The following is a 14,243-nucleotide window of genomic DNA, read 5'->3' as shown; positions in this document are numbered from 1 at the left end:
TTTTTATTCTGATTTAAACAAAGAAAAAAGACTTTGGTTTTTCAAACACTTTTTAAACCAAAGAAAAGAAATCCAACAAACTTACTATGAATTTGTGAATTTTCATAAAATTCATATATTGTTTTTTGATTGGTTTGAAATATATTCTTCTGATAACAACATCTCTTATCCTTTTAAAGAGTCAAACCCTATTACTATTAGGAAGAAAGTTCCTGAATGGAAACTTCTTGATAGTGATAGAACTATAGAGTCTGAACACCCACCTCTTCGAAGTGTAACCGTTGATCACGGTGAACCTCCTGTCCAAATTCGAGCTTCACCTTACAAAATTTCAAAACCAAATGATTCTGAGGCAAATTTAAGTAGTATTATCCAACAGAATAATTTCTGTAATACTAACTTAAATACAATCGGAAAACAATTGACTAGGATAGAAAACCAAATCCAGAAGTCAACCATTACTGTTCCATCAATTTCTCCTATTCCAACAAAATCGGATTCTGACAAAAAGCTTAAGGAACCTATTTTCAAACCCTTTCAGGTTTCAAAAACTAGCCAAAAGCTTGTTCAAGAGTCAAAATCAGATTTTGCTAAAGCCATTAGAGAACAATTAGATAGGATAGAAGCTGCTTCTTCCTCATCTAGCAAAGTTCAGATAGCCCCTGATACTCCTCAATCTAGCAAGATTGGAGTATTAGAACAAGACCAAATGTCTATAGCCTCTTCTGATATAGAAGCCTTCAAAGAAGAACATTCTACTCCTAAAGCCAACAAAATTCATTGGGAATTAGCCCTTCCCACTGTCAAGACTCCACCGGATCTAGCAATAGATAATAGACCAAGTGCATTAAATCAATTCCGATATAATGCATCTTCAATCTATGAGTGGAATATTGACGGCATGTCCGAATACAATATCCTAGGATTGTTGCAACAAATGACAATGGCAGCCAATGCCTATAAAACCCAAGCAGGAACTTCTGATCGTGCTATATCAGAAATCCTCATTGCCGGTTTTACTGGTCAATTAAAAGGTTGGTGGGATCATCTTCTCACTAATCAGCAACAATTAGACATTATAAATTCCATTAGAGTCGATGAAAATGGAGTCCTTATTCTTGATGAGTTCAACAATCTAATTCAGGATGCTGTTGCTACTCTAATTTTAACCATTTCCCTCCATTTCATTGGTGACCCGTCACACCTTCGTGATAAAAACGCTGAGTTACTACATAATTTAAGATGTAGGAAACTTAGTGAATTTCAAAGTTACAAAACCTCATTTTTTACCAGACTATTTCTAAGGGATGATGCAAATCATATAACTTGGAAAGAAAAATTTCTTGCTGGATTACCTACCCTTCTAGGTGAAAAAGTAAGAAATTCCATCAAAGCCCTTTATGATAATCGTATTCCTTATGACAAGCTTACCTACGGTGAACTTGTCAGTTTCGTCAATAAAGAAGGATTAAAGATTTGTCAAGATTTGAAATTACAGAAACGACTTAAGTGGGAGCTTAAGAAGTGAATCACATTCAGAACCAGCCTATTCCACGGCTACTATTTTAAAAGTTTTGAGCCCAAACCAATGGGGTGACCTACTCCATAATTTTAATATTATTATTATTATTTATTAATTTCATTATTTTTAATTATTAATTATTATTTAAATCAAGGATAACATGGGTATTAGGAAGTTTAGTTAAAGGTAAAAAAATCATTCCAAGGAATGGAGTTTTGATTCCCAACCCCCCTTGGGAATCAGAACTATGGTAATCATTCCCAAATTTGACAACATGCAAAGAGTGTTGTAGAAGGGATATCACAACAAGCATCTGAGCGTTGCGGTTCTTGATGTAGCGAAAAGTAGGAAACTTTCGACTACGCGCAATTCACGTTGTTGAAAAAGGTATGAATGTTGTTAAATATCATATGACAACTTACAATGATTGTGGTTAAAAAGATCATGTGCTTCCAAACTTTTGACTACAAGCCTATGAATGTTGCTATAAATTATATAGCAACAAGCAACTAAATGTCGCCATTAATTCTAATTTTTATTTACAATAAACCACATATCCTGCATGTTGTAAAAAAAAAACAATATATTATTAATAATTATTATTATCGTTATTATGACTACTAATATTATCATTTTTATTACACTATTGCTGCCACCATATGTAAAATTCATGCGAACTAATTCTACAATTTGGCTTGTTATAATAAGTTTTCATAAATTTAGTAATAAGCACATATTATAGCTAAGGGTCACACCAACATTTTTGTATTCATACAAATCCTATTACATAGCAAATATGAAAAACACCATATAACAATTAATCCATAGAAATTTACAACATCAGTTTAAATTTCATCTAGCCAAACACCCAAAAAGTTAGTAAAAAAACACATTAGTGGCTGTTGCAATTCCATAAGTATCAACTTAAAAAAAAACCATCTCCAACGAAAGCTTCTTCAATTTAGCAATTCCATCAAAAAACTTGTTCAGAGCATATATACACTCCAACAAAAACATCTTCAAGGCACAAACTCCTACAAAAAGATTAACTGAATCAATATTCATTTGTTGCATTTGGAATATAATTACACCCCCCCCCCCAAAGAAGAATATTTTATGCCTACATACCTTTTTTAAAACAATTTGATACAACTTCCTGATTATTTCTCATTTCTCTAAACTTTTTGCTTATTGCCTGTCCAACAAATATTAAAATGTATAATTTTCATAGACATGAAACTTAACATGGATACTATAAGTGCAATGCAACGGACTAGCTTACTTTAAATTCTGGAGACAATCTTTACTTGACAATATTAGCCCAATCTTCTTTGAAAATTATACTTTTTTGGCCTAATAAGAGCAACCTGCTCTGTCATGTACTTTTTTGGTTTCCTTTATCTTAGTTGTTAGCTCTGATTTGTATTGTCTCCAACAGTCACCCATCGTTCTTAACGCCAAGCATTCAAGATAAATAATCTATTTCTAAATAAAGATAATTACTATGTAATTCCATAAACATGCACCAATGGCCAATAGTTCGCCGTCAACTAAAAGCTAATTTTCAATGCACACAAGCACATGCTCTCATGTTATAACTCTAATAAAAGTGCATATTTGTAAGAGTTTACACCTACTGGCTGGCCATAGTCGTTAAATTCAATGCTTAATGATGGAAAACAATCTTGAATCATTCCAAGTTTGGTTGGACCTCTTTTGTCTTTTGGTGCATCTATCATCAGATTGAGGTTTGTTTGCATTTTCCCTATTGCTAGTTGCTAATGATCCATTCTCCTCTTGAATAGTTGCATTTTCTCTAAATTTATCTCGACTTGCCTAGAAGACTTTGTAACACATAGCAAAATTAATGTAGGAATAAACATACTAGAAAAAAGTATATGAACATGAAAAAGTATAATTTAAAGTTGAACCGGAAAAAAAAATTTCTTACTTATACTGAACAAAATGTAATCACTCTCACTAGCCAATAATAAATCTTGGAACCTGTTAGCCTAAAGGGCTATACATAATGTAATTTTGATGATAACAAACATGTGTATTAAGTAATTTAATAAATATTGTATTTCACATTTTCACTAGTTTTTTAAGGATAATATTTATGCAAGTGAATTAAGTGAAATCAAGATTGAAGACACTCAACGGACAACGGCGACATCAAAAATATAGTTTAGAACTCAACGAACAAATTAGTGTGATAAATTCTTGTAAAGCCGGTATGATTTAATTGATGCATGATTTAGCATTTGAGAAGCTCAAGAGATTAATTTAATTAAATTCTTTTCATAAACTAAAAGGTTTTATTTTTATAAAGTAAAGTATTTTGTGGATTTAAGTAATTTGGACTTAAATGCTAAAATTTGAAATATTTGATTTTAATAAGTATTAAATTTCGGAGTTGGACGTTTTTACAAACATTTGAAATGTTTTGGACCATACTATCATTTATGAATATTTTGGACTAAAGTGAAAGGTTTTGAGAACTTTGAAAAATATGGGTATTATGTTGAAAAGGACCTTTGTGCGAAATAATAAAATATTTGGAGCCATATCATAATTTCAGAAAGTTTGGGAAAGACAACTATTTTTAGGAAGTTCTGAAATTGGACCTATTTGCAAAGTTTTATGACGTTTTGGGCCATAGTATAATTATAGAAAGTTTTGAGTCAAAGTGTAATTTCAGTGAACATTCTTACTGTAGCAAATTCAAAAATAACAGTAATATCACTGTTCCTGAGTGGCTAGCCGGATAATCAAGCGACTAACCGCTTGGGCGTGGGAATTTGCCTATAACAGCTAGTTTTCAGGCTTTCACTATAAAAACTCAACTCAAACTTCATTCTAAAAAAAAATACAAGCAAATATAAGATCATATAACATATATTGAGCTTCCATTTCGCAAATCATCATTTATTGAATCATTATTGAGCTATAATTCGTTATCCACTCTTAAAGAGAGTTTCATTGTTGTGATTATCATTTCTCATCAAATTGTGAGTGCACAAGTATGGGAAACACTTGGGGTGAAGAGATTGAAGAAATAATCTCTTGTTGTAAAGGTTCATTGAAACCTTGGAAGTCAATTGTAAACATTTGAAGCCTTGGGAGACTTGGATAGTGAAATCTTCAAGCCGGGTGAGCTTGGAGGCGTGGATGTAGGCGGGGATAGCCGAACCACATAAAAATCATTGTGTTTGTTTTCTCTTCCCTTACTCTTTTAATATTGTGCTTGATTGAATTTATTGTTTTGATTTGATTAAGGCAATAGATTAAATTGTTGTGCGAATTGTATTGCATAAATTTTAAAATCTCAATTCACCCCCCCTTTTGGGTTGCATAACTTGCATTTCAGAACCCTCTTTGTGGTTTTTTCAATACTAAATACTAATTTGATTTTTCATTATCCTTACAATAAATCCAAATTGGCTTTGTCCCTCGTGAAGGTTAACCAAAGTGAATCCTTCGTCAACTTTAACACCATTAACTATATTAGTTCAGTCATATTTGAAACTAGGGAACTAAAAGTATTGTAAACAAGCACTAATATATCTCTCAAAACTCCATAGTAAGTAACTTTTCCAAAAGAGAAATCCATTTTGAATTTTAATTATACAAGGGGGAAACAGTACCTCAAGTTTGCTCTATAATCAGATTCTAAAATGTCACAGCTGATTCAGGAGATTAATGGCATTAACAGAAGTAACTTATCTGTTTCATAAAGTCAACAACGCCAATAAGAGATTAAAATTGTGCCTTTCAATTGAAAAAAAAAATCATTATCCATCTCACTAGTAATATTTACTCATTTAAATTATTTTTACCGAAATCAGTTTATCTTGAAAATAAAATATAATCTTCAAAATTATCTTTTCCATGTAAAATATTTAGCTTCAGGCGTTTCAAAAGAAAATAATCTTTTGGTTTCAATCACCCACCACAAAAAAAGTAACATTTATTTTATTCATGCATAACAGATGAACCCCACAAGCAATAAAGAATTGTGTCGCTTACCAAACAATGAATCTACAATGGGACGATGTCGAGCGATTTTGAGTGAGAAGAAGTGTAGGGCAAAGACCCAAATCTTCTAAAAACAAAATAGGTGGAAAGAGTAAATTATTAATTAAATGGAATTAGGGAAGTGAAAGTGAGCTTTATCAATGAAATTAAAAAGAAGAGTACCTGATACACTCATTTCCTTGGGTGGGCAGCCGCCATTACGATGAAGATTGAGAGGCTTGCTTTGCTTTAGTGGCAGAGAAAGAGTAAAGTGGTACTGCAAAGAGAACCGAGGGTTTCACTAAGTCAATTTGTCTCTTTTTTTTTTTTACCGCGCTTTAATCCGTGTGCGCAAAATGAAATTTTTTATTTATTACACATTATTTTCTATTACTTTACTTTAAAAAAATATTGTAGTTAATGATACCCTCAAAAAATTTATTTGTTATAATTTACTTTTAAAAAATATTGTAGTTAATGATACCGTCAAAAAATTTATTTATTATAATACTTTTATGCATAAATTCTATGAGCACCTATTTATGTTTTAATTTTCACCAATTTCATATTAAATTGAGTTAACAAAGAATTTTACAAAAAAAAAAATTCAACAACATGCAACATATAAACGTTCTTATTTAAATAATGATTTTTGCAACAGGCAATTCATTGTTGCCTTAAATAACTAATTGCAACATGCAAATTATGAATGTTGTTATTACATACTCCTATACCGCAACAAATGGTCGCTCGTTGTCGTAAGGTTTTAGACCGCGGTCACTTTTTGCATGTTGCTAAAACTTTATATTTACCAACATGCAGTTTATGTCTGTTGTTAATTATAAATTTGACAACATTCCATCTGTGCACGTTGTTAAAATGATGTTGCTTTATCCCAATTTTCTTGTAGTGCGAATTATAATTAATTATGTATATGGTAATCATTCCCAAACTTGTGGGCCTCACATTATTCCCATTTCTAACTCCAAGTTTTCATTTTACAAGTAAACAACTTATTGATTCTGATTTATTCATTTAGATTCTCATTGCTATTTAGTAAACACAACATTATTGTACAAGGAAATGAAATATAAGTGCATGAGTGTCAAATATGAAACAACAAGGGTGTCTTGAGACATTTTTTTAAAATATAGAGACTAAGTAAATACTTAACCTAAAATATAAAAAATTAAATGATTATTTACCCCAAAAAAAGTTATAGTCCTAATTTGGACTAGCTATAAATAAGAATAAAACTCATAAAGTTATAAATTTCTTGATCACGTTTTAAGAAACATGCCTCTATATAATCATAACTATCTAAATATTGTAAAACATACATACTATGTTGCATTATAAGTTTAAGATGGAATAAAATATTTTTCAAAAGTTGCTTGGGATAATGATTTATTCTTTAGAGTTGCTACCAAATCACTTTATAATATTTATGGAATTTACATTGAGAGAAAAACATCAAAGAGAATACAAATCTTTAGACTTTTAAGATGATTTTATATAGTTCCAAACGTATAAAATTAATATAGTGCATATTTTTTGTAATCATATCTCTATTAAGTTATGACACCCTTATAACAATGAAAGTAGTTGATCCGAATATTATGAATATAGAGAGATTTTATTATATTTAGAGTTAGATGAGAGATTTGAGTTTTTTATTTTTTATTTTTGGGATAAAAAACTAATCCTTTTATTCTTTGTAATTGAAAAGAAACATATTACATCAGCAATTCATTCAGCCATATGACAAATATTAAGCTTTTCAAAGGGTGAGCAAAAACATTACAATGTCTTGGTACATGGTGGACTTTTATCAATTGAAAATCTTTTTTGCTTCTTTGAATCTCTGATATGGTCCACCAAATTTCTGTTATATTACTGGTTTTGTTATTGGCTAAATTAGCCACTTTATTGTAATCTATTTCATTGATCAAATTTGAAAGACTTGCCTCTTTTGCCACTCCATCCCCTATTTGATAACATCAACTTCTACCATAGAGACATCCCTTTGAAATTTGTTTTTGATTGCTAGAGATATCACTTGGTCTAGTGAGTTCCTTATGATAGGCGCGAATAGTCAAAAATCTCAAACCATTAGCATTACCAATAGACAATTACTATAAAATTATACAAACAGATGCCAATAGCTTAGGATGGGTAGGAATATTAATCCAAAAGCCCAATAAAGATAGTTCGAAAGATAAAGGTAAACAGGTGGGAGTAGCAAGAATTAGTAGTGAACAATTACATTTAGACACTTTATTAGAAAAAAAGACTACGAAATATAAAGTTTTTAGTAGATTACACATCTCCTTTACCTCTTGAAATAGGAAGAAAAATAAATATTAAACATTACGCTTTTACAAATTTGCCTATATTTAACTTTAGAAAGTATAATTTACAATATTATAATATTAACAAGCAACTAAAATTATTAGACAAGTATGAGAATCTAGCACTCAAAATTAGAAATAAATTAGAAGATTTAGAAAATTAGTTTATGAATTTTCAAAAATTAGAATATTTAGATTTAGAAATTAACCATCATAGAAAACAAAAATTAAATTTGATAGAAAGAATAAAAATTAGTTGTAATATAGAATACTTAGAAAATCAATTTAAACATATTCCACATACTAGCAATAGTCAACAAAGTTTCATAGTAGACTTATTAATCAATTTAGGACAACACTTAGAAGTCAATATTAAAAAGATAAAAGAGCTAGTACTAGGAGTAGGAAAATTTTTTGAAACTAGTAATATTAATACATTAAGAATAATTTTAGATTATATTAAAGAATTATTTGCGGATTTTAATAGTCAAGTTAAAAGATTCCCTAGCAAGAAAGAGATAATAGAATTAATTCAATTATTAGACATAAAAACACCTAATCCAGTAGAATTAGAAATTAAAAATCTTGTAGAAAGTTTAAAGGTAGAAATAGAAAATATTAAATTTACACAGCGAGATATACAATTACAATTACATGCAATTAAAATAATAGTTGGTGAATAACTTCAAATAAATTATTAATAGAATCTTTAGCAGAACTAAAGCATAAAATCCCACATCTAAATCCAATAGGTTATAGTTATAAAGATTTTAGTTAAAAAAGTAATACTATCCAGCAAGCACAAGCCAATACTATTATTAAATTATTAGTCAAAATCAATAATACTTTATATGCAAGGTGTATGTGAAGTTAACACTTTGTAATAAAAAAACAAAAGCAATAAAATTTTTTAATTCATATCTTTAGACAGCAACTAGCAAGCTTCTATTAAGTAAGTAGTTTAACTTCTTTATTTTTATTTAGCTTTCGGGTTCAGAAGTCTGGCTTAATTAACGAAAGTATAAGTTATATTTAAAACATTAACAAAAGGCGGTCCATGTTATCATTCAGGAGAAAAGAGTTTGGAGGAAAAGTTTTTGAAAATTAAGGTTTTGTTTTTTTTTGACAAAAGTAATAAGAATTTAGTAAAAATTTCTACTGATTTTTGGAAAGCTTTTTTTGAAAAAAGGTCTCCCTTAGCCCATTTAGCCATTAATGTGTTGAAAAAGTGTTTTTGGGCATTAGTCATTAGTCAGGAGTTAGAAGTGTTTTAACCAGCATGTTTACAGAAGTAGTTAAATATAAATTTTGAAAGACCAATTTTTACCAAAACAACTTCCGCAGTTTTCACAAAACTTTTTGGGAATTTTCTAATCTAGTCCCCATTCGAGTTGGCCATCAAAATATACGTCACTGGTTTCCCACCTATAGACTTGCAGCCTACTGATCTTTATAGCATCAACATTGACTTTTAAGCAGTTGATAAGTGGTGGACTCCATTGCTGCAACTTTCTAGCATTTTTGCTTCTTGTGCACTTTTACTCTTTCACTTGTGCTTTTTGACAAATATCATGCTGCTTTAGCCTTAGCAGCTAAAAACATATAAGGTTTAGTTTCTTCCCCTCAAAGATGAATTTTTTCGTTGCATGACACTTAACCCACCATATAGTTTTTTTTTTTTTTTTTTTTTAACTTCTGAAGTAACACAATATAGCTGTTACAAACTCAAGCTCATTCTCGGCCACCGTACCCATTAATCTGTGCGTAACGCTCAATGTATCTTCTCTAATAATTTCCTGAGTTTTAGCCTCCAAGTGAGTGCATTTTCAGATTTTCCAAGCCATTTTGCATTCCTTAAGGGCATGGAACAGACCCTCACTTCCAGTTTTGCAAATTTGGCATATTGATTGCCGCAAAATTTTCCTTCTTTATAGGTTTTCTGCAGTTATTAATAAATTCTCGGCAGCTCTCTGCACTAAAATTTTAATTTTCTCAGACAAGTCTAGTGTTCATACATTGTGCCAGCCATGAGCTCCACTTGCTAAACTTGGTGGGGGCTCAGAAAACTGTTCGAGAGCTAACTAATAGCCACTCTTCATTGTGTACTGCCCCTTTTGATCTTAGTGCCATATCAACTCATCTTCTTGAGGAGTGCTCGAAAGTGGGATTCTTTTTACGGTTTTTGCATCCTCCCTTACAAAATTCTAGTCAATCAAATTTTCATTGCATTGATGATTTGAATCAACGAGCTCTAAAATTCTGACATTTACAGACAAGGATGACACAAAAAGTGGCCTAAAGGTTGCTGACCTAGAAATCCAATTGCTTGACTGGATCTGAATTTTGTCTTTACTTTCAACTCTCCACCTTGTTTCCTTTTATAGAACGAACCTGCCCCACAAAATACTCCCGCAGAAGAAGGATGGATTAGAGCCCGTTTTAGCTTCCAGAAAATCAGTTTGCCTAAAGTATCTAGCTTTCAATACTTTGGCCACTAATGAGTCTGGATATTGAATTAGTCTCCACCCTTGCTTTGCAACTAAGGCTTGATTGAAGCTTAAAAGGTCTCTAAAACTTAACCCCACCTCTAATCTTGACATAACTCACCTTTCCCATTTTGCCAAATGGATCCTCTTCTTAACCTCCTTTGATCCCTACCAAAACCTTGCAATTGCTCTCTATATGTCGTTACATAATCCTAGAGAGATTTTAAATACACTCATGGAATAAGCTGCTTGAGCTAATCTCTACACTTTCAATCGTTGTCAGGAAGATTGGCAGGTTTGTCCTTCTTTGAGTTGTATCATTACAAAGCTACCTAAAAAAATGATTTAAGCCCTCGTGCATATAGAGTGAGCATTTAAGCCCTCGTGTGAGCAGGGTGAGCAAAGACAATCGAGCGCTGCTATGAGAGAGCTACTGAAGGGCAAAAGTTCAAATCTTAGAGTGTTAATTATTCGGAGATCAATTTGGCTAATTTTAGGCCTAGACATGACTTCACCATGACAAATGATCCAAGCATGGTATTGATAGTTTTTTTTTTTTTTTTGTGTCTAGTATATAAGTAGATTGTAATAAAATCCTAAAACAATGAATTCACCCGTTATTGAATATGTTTTTAGTGAAAATTATTAAATTATGATTTGTAGGTAGGATAAAAGAAAATTGTTATTTGCACATAAAATTGTACAAGTAAAATAGAATAAGACATTTGTACATAAACATAAAATCAATAAACTAAATGATTTTTTTTTTGGGTGAAATGTTCATTGTTTCAATGGTCATGTGCAATTTTGTGTGTAATGTCATGTGCAGATTATCTTTTAAATTATACTAACATACTTAAAGTATTGTTTATTTTTTATTTTAATTTAAATAAAAATGATTGAAATTTTGTGTTGAAATAAAGATAAAAAATTGTCTGTTCTATAACCCAAGATTAAACATCACACACCGATTGATGGATCAAGACTGGATTACAAGTCAATTAAAGTTAATCAAGTCGAAAACAACAGAGATGAAGAATAAAAACAGAACAAATAAGTTTAGAGATGTTCAGTCATGGTAGCCTACAACCTCTTGAGAAACGGAGCTATGACTTCTTTCATTGATGCAAATCAAGTTACAAGCTCCTAGAGAAAACTTCAAGGAATCGACTGAATCAAAACATAACCTAAGAGACTTTATATACAAGTCCAAACGTGTCCAAAAAGTTGGCTCAGAAGCCAGCTTGCATACTGGGTTTGTTGAGAAATTCTAGAATGCATTTGTTGTATTACAACTAATTAATGCATGCATGACATGTGTAATTGAGTTTAATACAACCACCACTTACATGATAGCTTATAAAATAAATGTACACATGTTATGACATTATTTACTGTGTTGTATGGCTGACATGATACAACATATATATTCTAGAATTTCTTGGGTTTGCTTCAAAAATTAAAAAAAAACATAGAATTTTCTCACTTCTTTTAACCGTCTATGGCAGCATCTCCCACGTGCATGTCATGTGAAGTCGATACGTGATCGAAACGGCATTCAAGATCGTCGTTTCTGAGCTCAAAATGGAAAATAATTACCAATTAATAAGAGGATAAAAATAACATAATATATTTATATACGTGGAGAAGAAACAAAATAAATGTATGGTTCTCAACGACTTTTAACTGAAACCTTTCTGATCCCGTAAGCCTCGTTTTATCCATCATTTTGTTGCTAAATAAATTCAACTGAAACTGGACGAAGATAACAACTTTTCTCCTAAAAGAATTTAAAATAAATAATCTAGAATTTTTTTCTTAATTTATTTTCATGTCTCATCACCTCTTCCATGGGTTGTGGCATTTCCAAGATCGACCCGGAAGAGGCGACTGGTCGACTTAAACTTTCCCACCACTACAAACGTAACATTGTTAATAATAAAAATGTTGTTGTAGACGAGGCTGATCATGATTTAGTGAGTTCTGACAATCATCACAACGGCCCCCGCAAGAGCGTGTCTTGTAATTTCCCCGTAATTGCAGCTGTCAACTACAGAGGCGTCGGCGACGGCGTCGTTGAGGAAACGGATAATGTTAAAAGAGATGATTACAATGAAGATGGACATGCCAGAAATTCTTCATTTTACCATGGGGAAGATATCGCTGCATGCCCTGCTTCCCCTAGTTTTAGGGAATATTGTATTGTTGACAGTGGCTCCAGCTACGGTGAGAATCTAGCTCATACAAGTAGGAAGGAAAATTATTTAAGATACGTTACATGCAATATTTTTAAAAATAAACGATCTCTGTGAATTGAGGAGTACTCGTTTTTTTTTTTTCTTTCTTAGATGAAAATGATGCAAAAGATGAGAACGGCTCAGAGGGAGAGAGAGTTCATGTATCAACACTAGAGAAATCTTTGAATTCTGATGGAAAGGTACGTGCATCATACTTATTCTTACAAATTTGTTAATATATGTTACCTTTGTTTTATATATAAAAAACAAAATTAGAAAGTAAAAGTTTTTCGTTACATTATACATTTTTCTGCTGTTATTTTTTTCTACGAGGTACAAAACTTCGCAATTTAAAAAAATTTTCCTCTTTGATTTTTTTTTTTTTTTGGTTCTTTAGAAAGCAGTTTCAAAAAGAATCTGTTATAAATTTTCTTTCAGTTTCTTAATTTTCCCCCCCATTTTTTCCCCTAAAATAGCCAAAAAAATAAAGCTTCAATTCGCCCCATGCATGAGATATTTAGGTTTCATAATGATAGTGTTCGAACTTGAAAAAAAAATAAAAAAATCAAGTGTTCGAACTAATTTTGATTAAATATGCTTTATGAATTTTCACACGTATATAACTTCTTCATTTATTACTTCATTAGATCCTTAAACTCTTTCGTTATTAAAGTTCTTGGTGATAATGTTTAAGTCACATTTATAATCCAATCTTGTGAATAATAAATAAATAATCTTTGAAATTTGTATTTCTTGCTCTTAAAATTAAAAAAATTATTTACCATAAATTCTTGTGTTTGTGATTTTAAGGCGCATGAATCCAGATCTCCCCAAAGGCATACGAAGAGCACAAGAAAGGGGTTTAGGAATGCAATACACAAACCAGTCGGATGGATCAGCCGAAGCAGAAAATAGTAAATATTTATGCTTCAACAAGACAGAATTAAATCAAATTAAATCTCCTAAAATCAATCAGTTGAAAATTATCACTGACAGAGTCAAGACGAACCTTTTTGTAAATGTTCCTCCTTCTCCTCTCTCATGTAAATGTTCAGTTGTTATTTTCTTAATTAAAATTTGTGGTATCAGACAAAAAGAGGATTAACATGTCCTCAGTAATTTGTTTTTCAGTTTGTGCTTAACTGCTCATTATTCATATACTTGCCGGTGGAAACTAAGGTAAACTTTAATTTACTCCTTATTTGAAATGACAATACTTAATTTACTTATTAAAAACATGAAAAAACTTCAATTTATGTTATTTTTATTCAAATGATAAATATTCGTTTAGTCCCTTTATCTTAACTGAAGTTCTTGTTTAATCCTTATATTTTAAAAAATACCTGAAAACATCACTGCAGTTAAATATATTACATTCTTACTCTTACTTTTTCTTCTCTTTCAAAATAATAACCTTCCAACAATATTCTTGACATTAATTAATTTATCTATAAAAAAAGTTAATTAGAAAATTAATCAATAAATATCAATGTGAAAAAAACTAGTATTTTTTTATGCTTGTGCAATAATTTTACTAATAATTATTTATGAATAAATTAATATCAGCCAACTTAAAGTAATGTTTAATATTCTTACAAAAATCTTACCAATAATTATTTTATAAAAAATT

The 14,243-nt window shown here is 30.8% G+C and overlaps 1 protein-coding gene across 1 annotated transcript; it reads left to right on the top strand.

Annotated features, from left to right (window-relative positions):
• The first annotated feature begins 12,186 nt into the window (after positions 1-12,186).
• LOC112100896 lies at positions 12,187-13,528 on the top strand. Its single transcript, XM_024190764.1, has 3 exons — positions 12,187-12,602; positions 12,725-12,813; positions 13,424-13,528. The coding sequence occupies exons 1-3, from the start codon at positions 12,227-12,229 to the stop codon at positions 13,526-13,528; spliced, it is 570 nt and encodes a 189-aa protein (XP_024046532.1). The 5' UTR covers positions 12,187-12,226.
• The last annotated feature ends 715 nt before the right edge of the window (positions 13,529-14,243 follow it).

This window comes from Citrus clementina, unplaced genomic scaffold (genome assembly GCF_000493195.1).
Source record: "Citrus clementina cultivar Clemenules unplaced genomic scaffold, Citrus_clementina_v1.0 scaffold_2, whole genome shotgun sequence".
Taxonomy (NCBI): domain Eukaryota; kingdom Viridiplantae; phylum Streptophyta; class Magnoliopsida; order Sapindales; family Rutaceae; genus Citrus; species Citrus x clementina.
The sequence above is the reverse complement of the archived record's forward strand: the minus strand, read 5'-3'. Positions and strand labels throughout refer to the sequence as shown.